The following is a 22,229-nucleotide window of genomic DNA, read 5'->3' on the forward strand; positions in this document are numbered from 1 at the left end:
AGTGTGTGGAGGGAACAGGACACGTAATTCAGCCTCCTAAGCATCCTGTTCGGTTGGCCCTCCAGACAACATAGGCTTTCTGAAGATCACAAAAACAAGCTAAGCATACAGCCGTCAGGGTAGAGCAACTGGCAACCACACAAGATCTGGTTTTATAATGCACAAAAGAATAAAATCTGACTTTACTAATAAGTATACTCCATTTTCATCAGAACAGAGCTCTTCCAAGTATCCAACCAGCTATGAAGTGTCAAGCAGGAAATGAAAGTCACTGAACACCGAAGTTTTATTACAGATATATTGTTTCATACCCAGAAACTTTTATCCATAATTAGGACACAATAATTGTAACTACAACTTTCAGGGAGAAAAAAAGTAAGTTAAACATTAAAATCTTGATGCTGACCACTGGTAAAATATGGAGGACAGTAGATGTACGTTGATGAATATTGTATGATTTACCATAGAAGATGGTGCCACTTCTTTGAGGCTGGATGCTTAACTGTTTTGAGGGTACTTGACCATATACGGCTTATCGATATTTTCTGCTTAACAAGATTTCCCCTTTTGCTCTAGAAGTCTGTTTTGAGATTTAAAAACTCAGGTAGATTTAAACACTTATTTCATTAGCTTTAATGAAAGATGTGTATTTAAATTATTTTGTAATGTTCTCTCAAGGACTGTTTTTACCTTAGAAACTTTTCTTGTCTTTGACAAAATGCCAGAAAAAATTGCAAAAAGAAGCCTCAGTTAGTTAGGCCGTGATATGTCAACACTTGTATAAACTCCTTAAGGCAAGGACTGGACTTGTTATTCTTTTTACAGCACCTGCCACAGTGAGGTCTTGCTCTGAAGAGCTTTGGTCAAAAAAAAAAAAAAAGTCAGGATGCTTGTTTCAGGTTCTGCATGGATTTTCTACCAGATCAATAGATTAAAATTACATACATTAGTGCTGAGACCACATCCTTGAACAAAGCTTTCATTTAGTGACACCCTGTTTGGATTGTTCTGTTCCTCTGTAAGAAAAAAAATGAGCCTTTTGGGAACAGTCAATCAAATGCAATTTGCTCTGTCACTCACCCATCCCTACTATCTTTCCTTCAACATAAAAGGAAATTGAAGTTGAGAGAGTAGACCCTGAACTGCACACAATCATCAAAATGGACCACAGAGCAATAGCTCTTTGACCAGCACTGAGTATCCTTCTCTCTTTTTTTTTTTTTCCAACTGCTGTCAATTGCTTTACATAAATCTGAATGCATTTCCAGGCAAAGCAATGCCATTATAGAATGTCCTAAATTAATGAGATCATCATCAGGGGAAATATTCATCTGCAATATTGCATTTTACTTCAAGTGCCCATGACCACAGGCCAGCACTTCTCATGAAAACAATTACTCACAATTACTTGCAATTAATACAGTCCTAATCACATGGGGAATTTGGTCCAAGTACCAACATTAATGCAGGTTTGCATTTTAATATTCCCATTAAATACGTTCTCTCTTTTCCCCTTGTTGAACCTACTGCAGAACCAGAGGTCAAGGGAGTTTAAACATTGCCGCTAAGCAACTCTTTACGTATCCTGAAACAAAAAGGCATGGACTTCTTTCTGGAAGTACATAAAAAAAAAAAAGATTGGCATTAGAGGTTAGAAGTTTTGCAAAATAAACATTTCTAGTATTTGATTCTTGAAAATCTTTCCTTAAGGTGTTTCTCCAGAACTCTGAATGCAACTTTGCTGTTGGTACAATCTCAGTCTTTTCTAGACGGTTTATTTTTGATCTTTCTCCATCAGTAAAAGGATAGTGGCCTATTAGCCTATGCACTGGCTTACAAAGAAGCAGTCCCAAAATGCTTACCTGCACAGTTCTGCTCCGGTACCCACTGGACTTTCAGCCCTTCCCTCTGACAGGCTCGCGCGTATGCCAGGAATGACTCGCAGTAGCAGTTTTTATGGACCGGGCACTCGCACATGTCTGTCACGCAGGACCTGCAGAACAAAGCCCCAGATCAAATGAGCAAGGAAAGCTTTGGCAGATACTTGTCCGAGGTTTGGAGTTGGTTAATTTCCATGAAGTTAATGCCACAGCAACTTGTGCTAAACAGCAAGAAAATTAAATGTGCTGTCACATCACAAGGGCTCATCTCTGTTTTGATGTGCTGCTCTGATGCAGGGAAGTCTCAACAGCATCAGGGAGAGAACCACAGAGAAACAGGGAGGTGAGAAGAAGACCCAAGAAACATCAGGCAGAGAGGACTGAGACCACACTAGGAAAAGGTAAACTCAATTTTTGCAATGATTTTGTGTCAACACAAGATAATGACTTCTTTCTTATTCCTTGGAAAGTCATCATTTAAGAACTTTACCAATAATAATAGCAGCAGTGTTAAGTGGACAACTTCTGCAGATGATGAGCACATGCCCTTCCATGCAATAGATGAGAAACGGTGCCTTCTCTCCAGGTTACTTCTAGCCTTTCCCCAGTTTGAAGTCCCGAAAATAGCTATATGCCATTTTTTCTCAGTAGCATCACTATTGAATACCAGACTTCAAACAACTCCAAAGGAGCAGGAATGATGCAGCATAACTGAGTAGTTCTCATACTAGGAAATCCCCAAGGCACTTGTTAATATCACCATCATCTTCCATTACATAAGATGGATTCACCACAAAACACGGCAGGGAGCAAAGCTGCTAACATGGCCCTAAGTAAAACTGCTACTGTGTGTGTCACCACTATATTTCGAGTTAGCTCATCCAGAACACGTGCCCGTTTGGCACAGACCTAAACTATAACTGGCAAGAGCCAGCAGATCTGCAGTCAGCAGTTTCTGCATGTGCAAAATGCTTAGAAGCTTCTGCAAACGTAGCAACGCAAATTCAGAAATGCCAAGTATCTGTTGCCCCGAGTGGAATCATTAAAAGGCAGGGACAAGGTGACAGGAAGACATACTCAGCCCTCTGAAAATCACACCCTCAGTTCCTTGGCTTTCCACTGAGGGTGCTCTGTGCATGCACCTTGGCTGTCAATGGACAAGAGCCCCCTGGTTTATGCACATTCAGGAACGTATTCATTCCTGAGAGAGCAAGGCAACGTTTGTAAGAGGCATGAATCCTCTAGAAAGAACAAGACTTGAAATAAAAAATGAGGTCTCCATGTTAAGTGCTCTTACTGTGGACCAAAAATTCAGTTGTCTATAGGAAAAGGATGGACATAGCTTAATTTTCCAGAAACTTTCCCTATAGCTGATGAGGTAGTAGCTTGGAAAAGGTGCAGGCACCTCAGTCAAAGTGATCAGGAGCCCTAATGCCCATACAATGCCTTAGAATCATTGGGAACCCTTTATTTAAAACCAGGAGAGAGGATGAGTGGACCTTCAAACAGAGACAAGTTTGTTTCTGCATATCCAACACTGCCCCTTTAAGAGGAGTATTTCCCCTTGCCAAAGTCACTGGTTATTTCAGTGACCACTCATAAGGTTAAACCTGACAGTTCTGCTTGACATTTCCATGAGCTTTTAATAATTTTACTCTCAGTGAACTCCCAGCATGAAATTATCTGAAAATTCACTGCGACAAATAAGCAACATAAGTACTAATGCAAAAAGGTTACCTGTCCTGCCTTTATCAGTATATACGTACTTTGGATAAACAGAATTGCTTTGGATCAAATATATAACATTCACATTTACAGACCAGTGGTTTTCATTCGAAATTACTTTCTGGGGACAATGTAATTCTATTTCACTTTAGTTCTGCGGTAGGTCCCTTTACATCTTTCCCAGTAACAGATGTTGCTGTATGGATATCACAGCCGATAGGCTGCAAGGAACAGACTAGCACAGCATCCTTAGCTTTGTTTGATGTTGTTCGCTGATAAAAGACCTTGTATAAGAACAAAAGGTCATCTTTTTATGTGACACACTAAATAATTTTGCATTGATTCCTTTGGTCACAACATGTTTATGATTGTTTCCCAGCATCCCTGCAGCAGGCACTGCTCCACGTACCCCACACCAATTAGGAGGTGTATGTCTCATTTTAAAGTGAAGTGGGTGCTTGTTTGCTACTGCAGCAAAGTATTATCACAAAGAGACTCTGTAATTATCTCCACAGATAGAGTCCATTATCGAGATACCATTTCACCAACCTTTTGTTTCTGTGCTAGCTTCCTTTATCCACCACATTTTACTGCTCTACACTCAGATTTAGTAACCATTAATGCTTGTGGTGTTTAAGGATGCTCGCCAGTGCCAGGTTGGGTATATGTTCACTGATTTCCCACCTTAGAAATTATAGAATCCTAAATCCAAGGTACTTCTTCTGCTTTTTAGAGCACAAATACACTTTTTTACCATTACTCGGGGGGGACACCACCTCCTGCACTGATGCAATGCACCTACACCTACTTCAGGTGCGCATATCAGGTCAGGAAATCTCCAGGCAGACCATCAATCACCCAGTATTTTTCACCATTAACATGTTGGTGGCAAGGTTAGTACTCAACCTGACAAAGTCAGGGCATGCTCTGGGTGATTAGGGAGGCCAGGGCACGGTTCCCAGGAGGGCAACCATGTGCTTTGAGGGTGTAGAGAGTTTAGCCCCTACATGCACATGAGCAACGTGACACCATTAAGCCTTGGCATTGAGGTGGCCTTGGACATGCAGACAGGCTCCAGCATGAAACATCTCCTCTTTGCCTGAGATCAGCACTGTTTGCTACAATGTTCAGCACAGGTGTCCCCTAAGGAAAGTAGCGTGCCACATGCAGCACAAACAATCCTCTGATTCATTACACACCTAATTACTTGTGTAATTTTTATTTTCCTGAAGTGTTTAATCCCAGTGAGAGCTACTGGGCTCAAGCCCTAGGCTTGGCTGAGGAGTGATCACTAGATTGCGGTGGTTTTATTAATAAATTACAATTGCTTATTATTTGTAATGTTAAATTAATTAATTAATTAAGGTTAAATAAAAAACGAGAGTAAAGGAAACAATACCCACAGCTGCCAAGACTAGTCAATCAAAATAAATACTTCTTTTTCTTTTTTTCTTAATTAAACGCCTTGCTGGCAAGTTTAATACATTAATATTAATTACAGTTAGATGGATCGGCAGTCAGGGGGGAGGGGACTTCTTATATCGCTTCTGAAATCAGCAGGGAGCAGATACACAGTTTATTTGAGAGTCACTGTGAGAGTCAAAGGGCAGTTGTGGGAAAGGACGTGGAGACAAAAGGTGTCCAGGCTCTGCACACTGGCTGGTGGAGGGACCTGGCGATGGCCCATGGCAAGCTTTGACTTTGGGTTTGTATTTTTTCAAAATGTGTTTACTTCTTGCATTTAATTATATTTCTCACAGTTACTGTTCTCACAGTTGTATGAGAGGGCTATTATGGGATGCTTCACTAGGTAAATTTAAAAACCGATTTTTTTGTGTGCTGTCCTAATCCTTTCCCCTTGCAAAAATCACTAGTATGCCAATAGGTTTTTTTTTTTCTTTTTTTACCCTCTCAGGTGATTGATAGATTTTTAAAAATATTCCCTGCTACATTAGATTCTGCCTCCTCTTCATTTCTCCTTTAAATGTGATAAATAGATCCTGCGACACTAACTGCATGTATGCAGATGCTTACCTGTACTCTAATCTGACTGGGCTGTTAACAGAAAAATACATTTTTAGTAAAACTTTGGGATTATGCCAATAATGAAGCCATACTGACAAGTTAACGTGCTGCACACTAATAGAAGCTTTGGGTCTTCCAAGACATTGTGACTCTTTACCAAAACTAAAAATTTGCTTAAATTAAATAAAATTGAGAATGCATATGAGAAGTTTAGTCATCTAAACATTACAGTCATATAGAAATAATCCCACAGGAAGACTGCAGTGCAAGTTACGTATAAAATGAAGCCATTTTACCAGCTGTAGAAATACACACAAGATATATCAGGCAGCTTTATCTCTGCCTGCAGTATAATCATATAGAGATGTAACGATGTTGTGGTTCAAAAGAAAATTACATTTCTTTAAAGGACATATTTGCATTTCTGAAAAAAAAAAAAAAAAGGTGTTAGACTGTGATGGTGCACTTTATCTGGAGTCCCTGCTCTGAATAAGCACTGGACCACAGCTAATCTCTCAGTCCTCAACTGGTACCAAGTGATTCCTTTTGATGCTGCCCATGCTGCCTGCAGGGTGTGTGTCAGGGATGGCGCTAATTGGGTGTGCGTAATCGCAAACCATTGCGAGGGGAAATCCATGAAAGTGAAGGCATCCGCCAGCTGTGGGACACACCCTTGGAGGAGACAAACACACAATCACTCTGCCTACACATCTTCAAAGCGAACTGGATGAGTAGATTCCCTCAGCAACAGCCCTTTTTCACATTAAACCGTGGAAAGTCTCCAAGTCCCACAAAGGGCAAAGAACTGAGTCCTGTGCTACATGTACTATTAAAAAAAAAAGCAGAAAAGATCATAGCAACAAGTCCTACAGCCTTAGTCTATGCCATGTGGGATTGAAATTGCAGATGTTCACTTGCTGAACATCAGCAGTGCCTTTTCCTTTGCAGTACACACAAGTTCAAAACCAGAACCAGCCATTTTAAGAGGGACTATTTCTTTTTGGCCTTTTTTTTTTTCACATATCACAACAGGAATATGATGTAGTACATATGTCAAATCTTTTGGTACCTTCAAGAAGTTGCTCTATGCAGATGGAAAACATTAATATCTTCCTCTATCCACCAGCAAGTCTCAACAGACTTTAGGAATTAGAGATGGTGCGTCACTATATCCACTTTATGTATGTGAAGAGCCATCAGATGGTGAAGGGGTTTGGCCTCTATACCTGGGATAAGCTGTGCATTTGCAGACTCCAAAGTGTGAAGGGTCATTTGCCTGGGGAGGATTAATTCCCAGCCCCATGATCCTGTGAGACAGACGTCTTGGGATAATTTCTTATTGGTATTCCAAATCAGACTTTTAGTACAAGCTTTGCCTAATTTAGTGCTGGTTATCAAAATAGCCAAACCCTACACAACAGCCAGTTAGGATTCCTATAATCACTCCGGAGTGCTCACAATTCACCAGCATAATTTAGGAACCTTTTTTGTCCTGATCCAAAATTAGCCCTCCTTTCTGTTCCTTTACAGGAAAAATAAAAAGCCAATGGCTTCTGTCAGTAGCTTTGTTGTTACAAGAAATTTTGTTTGGGCTGGTTTTTTCTACAAAGTTTCAATGAGTTCCCATTATTTATGGCTCCATCTAGAGAAGTCATTTTGGAAGGCAAGAAGATGGGAAGATGAGCCATGTACAATGTGAAGATGAGCCAATGTAAAATGGAAAGGCTCATGCTGTTGCTATCACAAGCTCTCTCTTGTCTGAAGGTGCGTGTTTAATCCTACTGAAGTACTGAAGCATGGTATATAGAGCTGGAGACTTTTTATGGCTTTGAGGCTTGAGATCAGAGGCTTGCAATCACTCTCTCTTTCTCGAGAATTTACTAGTATTAATGCAAAAGCAGCAAATAACTCATAAGGAAGGTAATTTTGGAGGCTGCTGAAAACATAGAAGCCCTTACATCTTTTGAGTATTTGTTCAAAGCCCTTGCCTGGGGAACAGACTGTTTCATACAAAGGCAGTCATTTTCAAGGATCATTTTTTCCAAGACCAGGTAACTATATCTGCACTCCCTCTGTGCTATTCACACACATCATAACAATGGTAATACTGCCTTAAAATGACAATCTGATAAAGGCATCTGTGACAAAGTTAAATCAATCCCCTGACCCATTTTTCCAGTGAGTGGGAAAGTGCCCAGAAAAAGTGGCAGGCAGCCTACACGCACTTTGTCCTGGAGACTCCCCCATTGTACAAGAACTCCCACACTGCTGAACTGCCTCCAAAAAAACCCTAAAAATGTGGGAACAGAAAGGGAACTCACAGCTCATTTTTGGTGAGCAGAGTATAGCAGATCTACTGCAGGCTTATGCTTTCCACAGGGAAATCTTGTTCCTATAAAGAGATCATTGGCCATAATGCTTGAGAATATCACAGTTATTTTTATCAGATTGCAGAGGAGGAGTTTGCAGTAGTAGACACTTGAATCATGCATTCAAATTCCATTCTGATCCCCAATTTTTGTGCAACTTTGAGTCAACCATGGACTGCATTGCCACATGGAACCAAGCAGAAAGAAATAAAATATGCAACTGCACCAAAGGGCAAGAGCTGCATGTGATCTAAGATTTCTAGGACATAGCAGTCATGTTACACACACACCAAAAAGTCCTAATTTAGCTCTGAGTGCCATTGTTCCTGCTCCAGATATGGACTTGGCACTCAGAGATAATTGAATGGAATCACACAAGATATCCGCATCCATCCAAGCCTTGCCAAGGCATCTTCCCAAAGCAGTTATTTAGAGGAGTTCAGTCAGCTTGGGAAAAGGATGCTTCAATGCAAGTGGCAATTATTATTGCTAATTTCCAACATAACAGAGACAGACAGCAATTCAATTTTGATTTCATTGCATATTCAGCTCCTTTAAAAAAAAGTCAGAACCCATACTTTCCTCACAAAGGGTAAGCAAAAATAGTATTTTCCAGACACTGAATAAATGAAGGTCCATGTAGAGCTCTGAAAAAGCACACTGTGCTGCACAATATCACCATAAGCCTATACTACGTGCTGCTAAAAGTATTACCCAAAAGTCTTTGGAAAAAGCCAAAAAGAGTGTTCTATGTGTATTTTTAACCTTTATATGAAGAGCATGCTGTGCCAGAATTGCTTTTTATTGCCTTAACCAACATTACCCACAAGAATATGGTAAAATGAACAATGGAACATTCTGGAACATTTTCTAAAACTGCATATAATAAATTTATCTGCACATCACTATCCTGACACCTATTTATAATCTCTCTGAATATGTAGTAGCAGTGGTAAAGGCACTCAAAAGGACGGAAAGAGGAAGAACCAAATAAAGAACAAAGTAGTACAGCAACCTTCCCTAGTTCTTTCTTCATGGTATCGCTCCTACTAATGTGTCAAATAGGCTTTTTGTATCTTGTGCTTGGATCTTTACAGGCGTTTGTGGCTTTAAATGTTCTTTCTGGTCCTGAGAATGGAAAGGTTGGCTAAAATCCCTCTATGGGGAAATAACTGAACCATGACTGAGGAAGACAATGAAGTCCCATGCTGGGCTCCAAGAAGCATCTGGTATGACCCAGAATATTTCCTAGAGCTGAAGGTTACAGTACAGTTGAGAAGCTGACTTGCCACCTTTAGAGAGAGTGAATTTTTGCTCAGGCAACTCCAACAGAATATGAAGCACCATCCACAGCCTTATAAGTGCTGACCCCTTACTCATTTTCAGAAAGTGGGAGAGAGTTTTCACTTCCCCTTCTTCTGTTTCAGTTGTGTTCGGCCATGCAGAGTTTAACCTGGCATTTGAAACAAATACCTGTATGCATGAGAACTCAAGTGGTTTGAGTTCGAGTTCATATGTAGCATATCGCTTGAAGTGAAACAGTTAAAAACCACTTCTCTGTGCACATTACATACAACTTTGTATACGGAATTATTGGAATAAAGAGGACATACAGCATAAGTTTCTTAACTCATTTCAAACAAGTGTTCAATATCTCACTGAAATAATAAAAAAATGTTCTATTTCATTTGCTAACTTGAGCAGCATACATACAATTTGCTCCCCTTTCTTTGGTGAGATAACTTGAAAAAGGATTTGGCTGCCTGTACATTGTATGATCTGTGATTTGTATACCTGGCTGGAAAATACAGGGAACATAATAACTCTGCTCTAGAATAGACAGAGGTTCCAAAGTCATTTTAGAGAGGTAATGTGCAATAAAAAGTTTAGACCAACAAAAAGATACAGAAGCAAATTTAGGAGCATCAACTTGAACCTGACACTGAAGATTTAAAAGCTGGAACCTAGTTTCTGAAGACACATTAATTAATATCCACAGTTAATTAATATCCACAGTCATTCACTTGCAAATATGCATCACGTAATTGGTAAAGATTACAGCAGCTGTATGGCTAATGCTACCTGATACGGCTTATCACGCATTTGTGCAAAAATTTCTGGTGAAAAAACAAAAAACCACAAACCACAAAAAAAAGCCTCTTGGTTCTCTATGGATTTAATGTTCAAAAAGAAAGTCATTTCCTACCAAAAATCCCATCCTTCATAGGCCCAGTAGTGTAAGGTGTACAGCCTGTGTGCTTATCACTGATTCCCTGTGGCAGAGTGTTTTGACCAAACTGAACTGCTTTGTGTTTCAAGAAGCCCATCATTTCCCCTTAGAAGCCACAACCTAGACAAACTCCTAAATTTCATAATTTCCTGTTATGAATTTCTTAGGCCAATATGATTTCTTATTATTCATCCCATTCTGGCATAACGCAGTAGTATTCAAGCTACTCAACTGACCACATCATTCTGGTATTTCAGATGTTTCTATGTTTATGTCAAGTTTTTCTTATGAGAGGAAAAAAAAGAAATGGAGAATGTCTTAGTGGACCTTCTCAGTAGCTGTACTAGCACTTCTACATTTTCATTCAGCTCATTGTGCACACACTTAGCTTAGCACTTACACTGCTAATGTGACTTTGCCTTATGACAGAGTCACTCCATCGTAATGGAATTTTCAGTGTCCTCTGGCATAGCTACCATGGAAAATCCATCATCATTTTGAGCTTTTGCATTATGCAATTACATAAAGTTTTATCTTTTTGTCCATGTCTGGACTTGATTTTTAAAGAAGGCTCCACCCAGTCTCCAGTTCTTCAGGCACAAGTGGAGACTGAACTGTCATATCTTATCTAGAGAGAGGAAAAGCCAGTCATTTCAATTCAATTTTTAAAAGACAGGCATGTTTTAATATCTAACTTATACCATTCAAGTGGTACTTTCAATCAACTGTTAAACTTTGTTATTATGTTTCATACAGTGCAAACAAACATGGCACAAAGACTAAATGAATCTAATATGACTACATCAGCTTTCACTCTAGTATACTGAGAGCCCATTAGTGTATTCTGTGTGACAGCCCTTGTCTGAGAAAAGCCAGAGGTTTTTCAGGAACTTATAAACATCCTAAACAGAACCTCCAAAATTATTGAGAGTCATGGCCCTACAGAAACATAAACCGTGCAGATATACCAATAGCATATTGCCATAGTAATGAGATAAAAATACAAAATAAAACAATATTTAAATCTTCTAAAATAAAAATTCAAAACAGATCATCTCCTTCTCTCTACCGATAAAATATGCCATGGCCCTGCTATGCTATCTTTCATAAAAACATGTCATATCCAATAACAAGTACAATGATAACATGAAGCAGGAAATATTTCTGAAGTGTAAACAGAAATTGAAGTTATCTTCAGCTTTTGATGATGATTCACTGTGTATATTTCCAAGGAGGTCTTGAGATATAATAATAAACAGGCTGGCTAGTTTAGAAATTCACATTCTTAAACTCTGCAGAGCCCACTCACAGTCTTAAGCCATATAAGATTAAGTTAATCAAGTGTATTTTTCCTCTAGGTGGCTGCAGAGCATTTAAAAAGTTGCTGGTTCCAGATGGAATATGAAAGAAAGAGAGCAAGGGAAAGAGCAGATAGGAGACTGCTACTCAGAAAACAGCTTTTGTCCTCATCTTGCTCCTTTACAAACCAAGAGCCAGAATCTCATTTCAGCAAAGTCAGGCTCACTGAGCATGCCACCTTTCCAGCCTGTCACACACTCGCAGTGCATTTCATCTGAGAGGTCTTCCTGTTTGCTCTTCATCAAAGATAACTGCTAAAAATAGCACTTGCAAGAAGTGGCGTAAGACCCAGCTTACCTGAACTGAAACATTCAAAAAAACCACTCTGTTCCTAGTTTTATGGCTTCCTGTGTGGTCCTGGCCCAGATCCACACAAAGACATGCACATAAAGCATGATTTAGGCAGAATTCAAACATGCAAATGCAAAGCTGCGATCTCAGCTTGGTTGCCCTGACCTCATCAAGGATGACCTTTTCAGGCTGGATACTTAGCTTCTGTCTTTACATTTCCTCAGGCACCTCTGCTTTTGCTCTGCATGTTCTCAAGACTGTGTCGGCACTGATGGGCATCAGCCCAACCAGCATCCCATCAGTGAGATCCTCCTGGCCACTCGGGAGATCTGTATTAAAACAGTGGCAGTGCTGCTGCAGTCCCATAGATTGGATATTAGGAAAAAATTCTTCACGGGGAGGGTTGTGAAGGATTGGAACAGGCTGCCCAGGGAAGTGGTTGAATCACCATCCCTGGAGGTGTTTAAAAGGCATGTAGGTGAGGTTCTTAGGGACATAGTTTGGTGCTAGAGTTAGGTTATGGTTGCACTCGATGATCTTGAGGGTCTTTTCCAACCAAAATGATTCTATGATTGAATATTCAATAGACCAGAGGGAGAGGGTAAGCGCAACTGTTTGATAGTGATACAGGACTCAGCCAATGTCTCCAGTAAAACCGATGGGGATTTTCTTACTGACAACACAGAAACCAAGACTTAGAACTGTCATTAGCCTTTTTTTTTTTTGCAGTTCTGTACTTCAAAGCTTTGAAGGATCCATGCTCTTTCAGGATACAGCTAAACATGAAATTCAAGCTTCCTGAATTAAAATGCTATGCATTAAAATTTCCTGTACTAGACATAGTGACTCCACAACATATCAGCCTGGTCAGAGAAGCCACAGGAACCCACATGGATGTTTCAAAGTCAGAATGACCTGTTTCTGGGTGAGGTGGGATGAGATGGTACGAGCAGATGGAGCCAAGGTTTGTTCACCTTCATGATAAACTTACCTTTCAGTCTGTTGGTTTGGGCATAGTCACTTACTTGGCTAGATGCAAAGAGAGCTCTGATGTGAATCAGCAGTCTTTAAAGAGAAATACCGGCCATGAGCATGAGCAAACCTTCCCTATCACAGAATAATCATGATCACAGGTTATTTTCCTGCTCATCTGTGGTTTGATGCCCAGTGGAAATGATGCTGAGATAATTCTGGGCTTTGTCTTTTATACGAAGTCCTAAATATCTGAATTTGGCTTTGCCTCTTTTTGTTGGCTAGCCAGGGACCCTATGGAGCAGATCAGTGCCACCCTGAGCGTGCCGCCTGATGGAGCCACAAAGCCATTCATTCTCTCTTTATCACTTTTCACTCCATAAAATCTTCCCTGGCCTCCCCACAGAAGCAGCGAAGAGATGTCAGAGCTGTACCAGTTTGTTATGAAGCTTGCTGTCAAACTTGGCAGTGGTTGCAAGCTACTTTAAACTTTTCTCACAAGTCGAGTTTGCGGGTAGAATTTGTCAGCTCTAAGTGTGCCTTTCGGTCTTTGAAAAGAGGGAGATGGCACAGCTGTGGCAAAGTAGCCCATCCAGAACGTCTCCTGAAGAAGCCCAGCTGACAGGAGAGGGAAATCCCAGAAGGCAATATGGAAGGAAAAGCTTGTTGTGATAAGTTATACAGGATTCATAGTTCATGTTCTCCATGGGTCCTCAGGAACCACAACACTTAGAGTCTGTACCTGTGGGAGGCCACTGATTTCTTCCCTTTGAGGTGAGCGTGTGGCACCCACTCAGCAGTTTTCCTGCTTCCATGGATCTTTCCACAGGTGGGGAGCCTGAGGGCCCATATGAAAGCATGAGCAGATTAGCTCTGTCAAAACAAAGATCCTGTTTTTGTGCCAGTAAGGAAAAAAAGGAAGGAACAGTGAAAGCATAAAACAGAGCGTATGATATATAGAAGGAAAATGGTTTTTTAATAGAATCTTTTCAGAGTTTTCCATTAAACTTTGGTCGCTTGCAGTGCAAGTTTTGGAATGCAACTCCCTCATCCCCTTAGGATGGTCTGCATTTTATTACATTAGTAAGGAAGCACAGCTTACTCCTAGCAGAGCTACCGTATGAAATGTTTCAATCTCAAGCCAAAGTGGCAGGAGTAAAAACCTCTTCTGATTGATTTTCAGCCACTATTCTAGGGCCAGTGATTTAATGCAATTTTTATAATGTGCGAATGAAACTTTTGTTACCAAGCGACAGTAAATCACAAATGATTGCATCATAATGAACAAGATGATACGCATCCAAATGTTACCATATGATGACTAGATTTCGGCTGAGATACCTAATAAGAATGAGGAAAGGAATATATCAGAAGAGGGGAGGAGGCATTGGCTATGAATCAGGGGAGATGAACTGAGTAATGAGAGAACATTAGAAGCTCTTCCTTCCCTCCTCTATCCTCCCTTCCATTCCTGCTCCCTCTCCCATTTCAGTGATGTATGCACATGTACATTAGAAATAGCTGCACTGAAAGAAGAGGAATAACCTCAGTACCAGCAGTCCAGGAGAAAAAAAGATGGGGATCTGGACAAGTGGCAGTACCTTAAGTCTGGCCCCTTGGAGCAGGCAATGGTAGGGCAGTAAGGTGGAGTAAATACTTTTACACATATCTGTAGCAGTTCTTATGGTTCAGAGATAGCAGAGAGGCAGAATGAAAGCTATGCCTACCAAGATTAACCCGCAGAAAGAAGGAGACACTTCAGTAGGAACACAGGAGTGTAAAGAAACTTGTATATATCTGCATAAACCCTACCAGTTCTGCATATTAAAAGTGGCAATTTAGAAGATTTCATGAGCACTGGCAAATTGTTACACACTTAAGAATCAGAGGAAATGATCAAGTCTTTAGGGTGCAATTCACCTCACAGTGTAGCCAGGGTCTAGTCTTCTCAAGATTTCTCACTTTCAGATCTAACTTTCCTGGGTAAAGACTGAGCCTTCTGCTTTGATTTGTGCTGAATTCTGCAGAAAATACTACAGAAAGTGACGTGTTTTTTCCTTGCTTTCTGAAGCTACTTGTCTGGATGCAGTCAGCTTTAAACCTCTGCTTTCTCACAGTCTCTTCCAGAGATACATGGCCAGGACTCATTCCTCTGAGTTGCAAGATGGTGGTTCTTGAACACGCTGTGAAGAGAGATCCGTTCTTCAAAATACTTCAGAAGAAACACTCCAGTACCAAATCTTCCCTGTCTTCTACATGAATCTCATAAAAAAGATCTATGTTGATCAAAACCGGTACCATTTTGCTGTACTTTTCTCTTTCTCTGTATGTCTGTATAAAGATTTGCTCCTTTTCTACTCTCTCAGGTCAGTAATGCAATAGGCGATGTATTGCACTTTAGGTTAGACAAAAGTCTCGTTTACTCAGTTGCCCTTGTATTACATTAGATATCTTGCCGTTTGCTGGAAGTACAGTAAAACAAAAGGAATGTAAATTAGTTTTCTCACCAAATAGGTTGATGAAATCATACAGCACCCCCACGGAGATTTGTGCATGTTCAGCACACTCCACGTGGATGTCAGCTGCAGTCAGACCTTATCTCCCTCCACTTAACAGGAATGAATAGGACCATAGATGCAGAAGTTAGAATTTCATCTTATCCTGAAATCTTCTCAGAGAGATTATATTATTGTGAATGTCAAGGTCAGTGGTTCTTAGAGATCCCTTTTATGTAACAGTAGCAGCAGCCATGGAAAGAAAGAATCAAGAGGCAGTGAAGTTCTTGATTCCATCTGGGCAAAGAGTACAAAGGGAATCATCATGTCTCCATGAGGAGAGTGATGGTGATGGAGTAATAACAGAAGAGGCAGAGTCCCCAGAGTCAAACACTGTGGGAATGAGTAAAAGCCACAGGAGGAAATGCAGGCTAAAGAGAAAGGCCCACAGTAAATGTCTGCAGATGCTGTCATTTGCAATGGGGGCTGAACCAACAGGGATATAGTCACACTCATGTAGCACCTACTAGCCTTAAAAAAAAAAAAAAAAAAAAGGAAAAATAAAAAGCCAAAAAAAAAAAAGCCAGCCTCACCAGTGAAGGAATATTCTTTTCAAGATCAAAAGTCAAGCAGCAATAAAATCCGTGTCAAAAAACATAGGCAGAGGAGGGTGTGCATGCTCACTTGTGAACATCTGCACTCAGAAGCCACTTAAGTAACCATGCAACAGCATGGAAGAAACATCTGCAGCGTGTAGACCACCAGCTGTGCAGTAATAATACTTTGAATATCCAGAGTGCCTTTCATCTGAATACTGCAAAGCATTTTCCAAACAAATTAAGCTTCACAACACCACTGTGAGCTTCTTATTTAATGGTAGGATTATTTCATCCTGCACCAAAATGCCGTTGCTGCCAGAATGAAAAGTAACACCTGTTTATCATCTCACAGAAATGTTGTACAATTTTCATGACGGGAAGTGACAAAAAGGCTGTAGTTAAAGTGCAAGAAGACTTGAGGTGGTCAGAGTTAAATGTTTAGAAATGAAACTCAGAAAAGCAGAGTATTACCCCCTCTTTACTTTTTATGCAAACTGTCACATTAATTTTTATGCCCACATGCTGTTACTCTTTGGTCTTTATTTCACATTGGGAAGAGAGAACTTCCTCAGGTATATGCTTGCAGGGTGTTTACAGACGTGCTCAGAAGTACAGAAAAATACCTTTCTTGGTTGTGTACGCTCAATAAAATGTATTGCTGTGCACTGCAAATAGCTTTCCTTTGTACTCCTTCAGATCTGTTTTTATAAGGCATCCTGATGATTATACTACAGCACTGCCTTCCAAAGCAGCATGCAATCTGGTAAGCCCTAAAACAAACTTCTTGCTGTGTGTGCTTTCAACCCCATGGGTACTCTGTGTAAGCTGCATTCTGACCTGACTCGACTGAGTTAGCAAGATCTGACTGTACATTTCTCAAGAGCAAGGAGAAAGGCTGGAGAACATGACATTTAAAGACAGGAAATATTACAGGCACCCCATTACGATTTCCTCTCTCATCTTCTTAATACACCCGCTTTTCAATCCCATTGAAATGTTAATGGAGGAAGCAGTTTGATGGGAAGCTGTAGCAGCAAAGCAGGCTGGTTCTTTATCAAATGAAGCTCAGTACCAGCAGAACAGTGTATAATACTGTATGGGACAGACTGTCCTGAACTCTCCAAAGCTAAACATACATTTTTAAAACTTAAATTTTTGAGGGCAGCAATGAGATTCTTATCTGTGCTTGACACTAGCACCCTAGGATCTTAACCTATGAGGATAGCTTTTTGATGTTATGCTTAAATAAAAAATTCAGCTAGGACTTAGAAATAACTAATTGTATTTCTAAGAAATTATTAAGGGTGTTTGGCTATTAAGCACGTCGCTCTCGCTTTGGCTGAGGACTTTATTTTAAGCATTTCTACATTTACAATCTCTGAGCTGGTCCCAGCTGGGCATGTGGTGGTTAACCTCAGGCCAACTTCTCCCTTCTGCTGAAAAGATGGTTACAGGAGGACATGGTCTGGCTTGAGAAAAGAAGGCTCTTTGATGGTTAAGATTTTCCAAAAGCACTTGGTGTTGGTATAACTCCATTCCTGTTGAAGCCCAGGGTAAAATTTTTTTTGTCTGTAATGCAGGTATGGTTGGCCAGCATCAGCTGCTTTTGACGTCTCATTCTACACGACCAGCTCTGAAAAAGTTCTCTTATACTCACATACAGACATTTCTCCAGAAAGAGCTGTTTCTTTTCTCCATGGATGCAACCAAACACATGTGCCAAGTTGCTCACTATCCCACCAGGACTGACTACTTCATTTCAAATAAACCATAAAATGGCATGAATTACTTGGGGAGAATAAAATGTTCCCTTTCAGTATGTATGTTCATTATTTTTTCCTCTTGTATGCTGGTTTTGTCTGTTAGTTTCATACAGGATTTTCTTTAGCCATATTTTAAAATAGTGAGTAGGACAATTAAATCTTAAAAACAAAAAGATATCATTTTCAGTTCTATCATATGTAGGATAAGCAGTTAATCTGCTTTTTGATATATGATTTCAAGCTGCCCAAACAGTCTTACTGATTTAGAACAACAGTAGTAAACTGTGAGGGACTTTGAAAAGTTTCTGTCCATAGGAATATCAATGTTTTTTACCAACATCTATTTCCATTTTGGTTTTCTGAGATCGTATCATTTGAAGTCTATTGTGCGTTTCAGTTCAGATAAACCTCAGAGCTCAGAGAGTAATAAAGCTGCACACCAGCTCAAACTTGCCCGCTGAAATGATAGCATCACATTGTTTCCATGGGACAAGGACAAGAACTGAAATCTTCAATTCCAGATCTGACATCTGTTCCAATTTAGTAACGAACTAAACTCATTTTCCATCCCCCATACACATATCCGCACATATGCACAATGGAACACTCAGTTTTAAGGACATTTGCCTCTGAATCTGGATCCATGTTGGGCCACTTCTAGTTTCCAGACACAACCATAAATCAATCCAGCTTTGCTCGAGAGAGCGGAGATTCACAGAGAGCCTCAGGCAAGTATCTCTACCCAATTTTCCTAACCCCAAATCTGGCTCTACAATAATACATCATATTTGTTTTCAGCAGTGGAATAATTTCGCATTCAATCATAGTCCTAACAGTGACAATTTATGAGATTGTTCCCCCTAACCCTCCTACATCTGGTCCTTCACAGAGCTTCTATCTATATTCAGAAATCATATGAAAGCCATGTCTTTTTCCAAGTCTGCTTTGAACCCCTGCCGTTCAAAGCAGAAAATGAAATGCAGTAGTAAGAGGAACAAGAAGAGCTGTAAAGGACAGCAAGGTGGAGCCTCTGCTCTGGGGACACTGGAGCCCATGCGCCTGCCTGACGCATGGCTCAACTCAATCCCTTGCTGTCCAGGTTTGGAACATCTTTGCCCAGCAGCACTACGAGCTGGGGTCAAAGCATCCTCCAGTTGGGCAGCTGGTTTGTCAGTTTGGGAGGCTCAGCAGGGGGCCGTGGGGGTCTCATAGTTAACTAACCTCGAACCTTGACTCAGCTGCTTTTGCGGTGATACTAGATGCAGGAGTCTCCCTGACCTCTTCTTCCCTCAGCTGCCCCTTCCCACTACAGAAAGTGTTCTTCTTTCTTCTCTGTACATTCAAATAGAATCCAAAAGTTGAGGAAATCAGAAATACACTGCTGATGTACTCTCGAGATTGCAAACAGCAAGACAGGGAGGGAGCTGGTCACCCACAAACACGTTGCTCTTTTGCACCGTGAACTCCATGAGGGTAATAGCCAACCTACCACTTGGTGGGTTTTATGCCTATCAGAAGCTGCAATGATAGCAAACAGCCTTGAATGCCTGAGATCAGCAGATAAGCCTCAGAAGCATTTCATTTTCCCATGGTCTGCCTTCATACTTCATTTCACACACAAGTACATGGGCAATTTGGAGCCTCAAACATGAATGCACAGCACAAGTCAATACACTGTAAAAAATATTTACAGCCCCAAAGCATAACTACATTAATGTGCTAATACAGTAAATATTTTTAAAGTCAAAGTAGCTTGAAATGCCATTTTTCCCCTTATGTTTCCTGCTACACTTTTTCAGCTTGTGTGCTTACTAACTTGCAAAAAATCCTAAATTTTGTATTTATAACACACTGGCAGTGTAAAATCCCTGGCACTAAAATCTCCTATTTAACAAGAAATTAAGTGAAGCAATGTATTTCCATAGAGTACTGACAATGATCCTGCTGTACAGGTGGGGAAAGATGCCAGCATCTTTACATAGCTTCTGCTGAGGATACAGCTTTGCTGCTAATTATTTGTGTAAATGTCTAAAAAGAGAGGGAAGTCACCACCTCATTTAATGCAACTTGTGTACTGCTCTCTGAATGCAAACAGCTTTCAGCTCCAGCCTCAATTCAAACCAGAGGCCATTGTTGAAGTGTTTGTATTGATGGTCAGAACTCACATCTGTGGGGACGGAAGTGAGAAATTATGCCAAGTCTTATGTTTTTTCTTTGCAAATTCAAGTCCATGGTCAGATCCAACCAAGGAAACTCTGCCTTCCCCTTAGGGACTCAGTTATACAGAGGCACAGGAATGGCAACAATTTGGGAAGTGATTTGTCCCACGTAACACACAAGTCATGTCTTCAGCAGGGGGAGAATGGCAGAGCTGGCTCTGACCCCATCTGCCATCCTCTCCATCACTCTGCCTTGCAAGACACTTCATCTCTGTCAAGGCTGTTCCTCAGACCATCCCTGCATGGAACGCAGAGCCTCTCTCTATTTTTATTTTTACTTCCAGTGCATTCCTGAGGATGAACAAAATGTACAGATCACACCTTGTGACCACAGACTGATATATAATTCATGTTTCTGGGATACACATGCTTCCTAGGCCTTCCTCTGAGGCTGCCTGGCGCACCACAGACATGTGCTATCTGGTGTTTCCAAATACCAACCCTCTGCAAGGGCAAGCGTAGTGCACAGTCTGCTGCATCTGACTTGCAAAAGCACTGGGAAATATGCACAGAGGTGGATGATGTCCCTGCCTCATCAATATTATCATATTACTTGTCTAGTATTTACCTGATTTGCTAGACATACACTCTCCTAGTCCAAGGCTGTAGCTGCATTGTTTTAGATTAATCAGGCCTGAGGTATCCAGGTCAAGAATGGAATCATGAGGGGTGACATTCAAAATGGAGAGTTTGTCTTGACAACAGAAGAAACAAGTGCTGTCCCATATTATAGTATGAAATAAAACAGCAGCAGTTTTCCAGCAACTTTGTGAAAAAACTAGACTACATCAGTCATGATGACAATCCCAGCATGCATCTTCTTTTTCCCATTTTCTTGTGCAATAAAGTGATCCAGAGATGTTTTTCCATTCATTAAACAAATAGGGAAATGTCAGGTTAAAGGCTGAAAAGAACAACTTGGCTAGCAGCAATGTTTCCTTACTGTTATAATTATTGATAATGTTACTTTATTACCTAATGAAATAGCTGTATTGTTTTATGCAGCACAAGTTTCAGGCCCTATGGTTCATTGCATGCAGTTGCACAGTACTCTTGAGTAAGTTTAAACCACACTTTCTCTATTAATCCTGAATAGACATGTGAACCTGTATGTACAATGTCCTGGGGTGACCTCAAGCAAATCATCTCATCTGCAGTGAAACGGATGAAAACTCTGCCATTAAGGTCTTATATTGAGAGCATCCCTTGGAGCCAGAAACAAATGGCAATACGTGGTCCTAGACCTCTCCATGTTCTGCACCACAAAGGGACACTCCCTGTAAAAATATCCATTTACAGAGCAACAGTCAAAATAAATTTATCCACTTAGATATTCCATTTGCATTGCTGGTCACACTCAATGGTCTTATCTGCAGGAAACTTCAAACAACTTCATATTCTAGTTGGAGTGCAAATTCCTAGGACATGAAACAAACCCCACTGTCTCCTGGTGCAGCCCTTTTCCCAGAAACCTATGTAGGAAAAGTTATGGCACTCTAAAAGACGACATAGCAGAACTGAACCTTTTCATTCTAAATCCACTTTTATTGCTGCTTCCAGCCATCATGGGAATCGCACAGCATGTAAGTCAGAAAATGCAGACATCAGAGATCAGCTAAGTGGCAAATACTTTTCACTTGTGAGTTGCAGATCAAGCACCCAGCTGCTGCCCTCAGCACCAGACTCTTGCCCCAGCTCATACAGACTCCAAAATCTGGTGCTAACCTCAGCACTCCAGTCATCAAACTGGAAAAGATGCCAAATACAACCCCTACAGCCTGCCTGTGCAACTTGTCTTCCTTAAAACACACTCCCCAGCAACCCTGCCATAAGCACAACAGTGAACAGCAAAGCTGTTCGGTTCATTTGAGACCTAAACCCAGCAAAACAAGCCCCTCCACAAGGACATTTCTACTCCCTGCCCACTAATTGGGCAATGAAGACAAAGTGAAAACCCCAGTGCTGAGCCAATGGATAAGCCGCCAGGAAATTTCAAACTGCTCCAAGCATGACGGCCAATGGAAACCATGACGTAAAGTTCAGATGAAGGTCGCTGCTTCAAGATCTCTTTCTAAAGAGCAATTTTGTTATGATTTTTCTTTTGCAAGCATGCATCAATAGAGCTAGAGTACCAGAGAGCAACGGAGGAGAAGGGTGGATGTACAAAAGAGATCCAAAATAAATTTTAAAATGGTTTTTGCCTGCGTGGTTCGAGCACATGTTTCCAGCCTTTGGTACAATGATTGATAATATTTCAGCCTTTGGTACAATTATTGATAATATTATTGTATTTGCATCTGCA

At 40.6% G+C, this 22,229-nt stretch overlaps 1 protein-coding gene across 5 annotated transcripts in view; it reads right to left on the reverse strand.

Annotated features, from left to right (window-relative positions):
• The window catches only part of BMPER (BMP binding endothelial regulator), a 156,121-nt gene that overhangs the window by 11,824 nt on the left and 122,068 nt on the right, over positions 1–22,229 (reverse strand). For all 5 annotated transcript variants that reach the window (XM_071804833.1, XM_071804832.1, XM_065832611.2 and 2 more), the window contains one exon: positions 1,863–1,993. In XM_071804833.1, coding sequence (XP_071660934.1) covers positions 1,863–1,993 — 131 coding nt within the window. The remainder of the gene's footprint in view (positions 1–1,862; positions 1,994–22,229) is intronic.

The sequence above is a fragment of the Patagioenas fasciata genome, chromosome 2 (genome assembly GCF_037038585.1).
Source record: "Patagioenas fasciata isolate bPatFas1 chromosome 2, bPatFas1.hap1, whole genome shotgun sequence".
NCBI lineage: Eukaryota > Metazoa > Chordata > Aves > Columbiformes > Columbidae > Patagioenas > Patagioenas fasciata.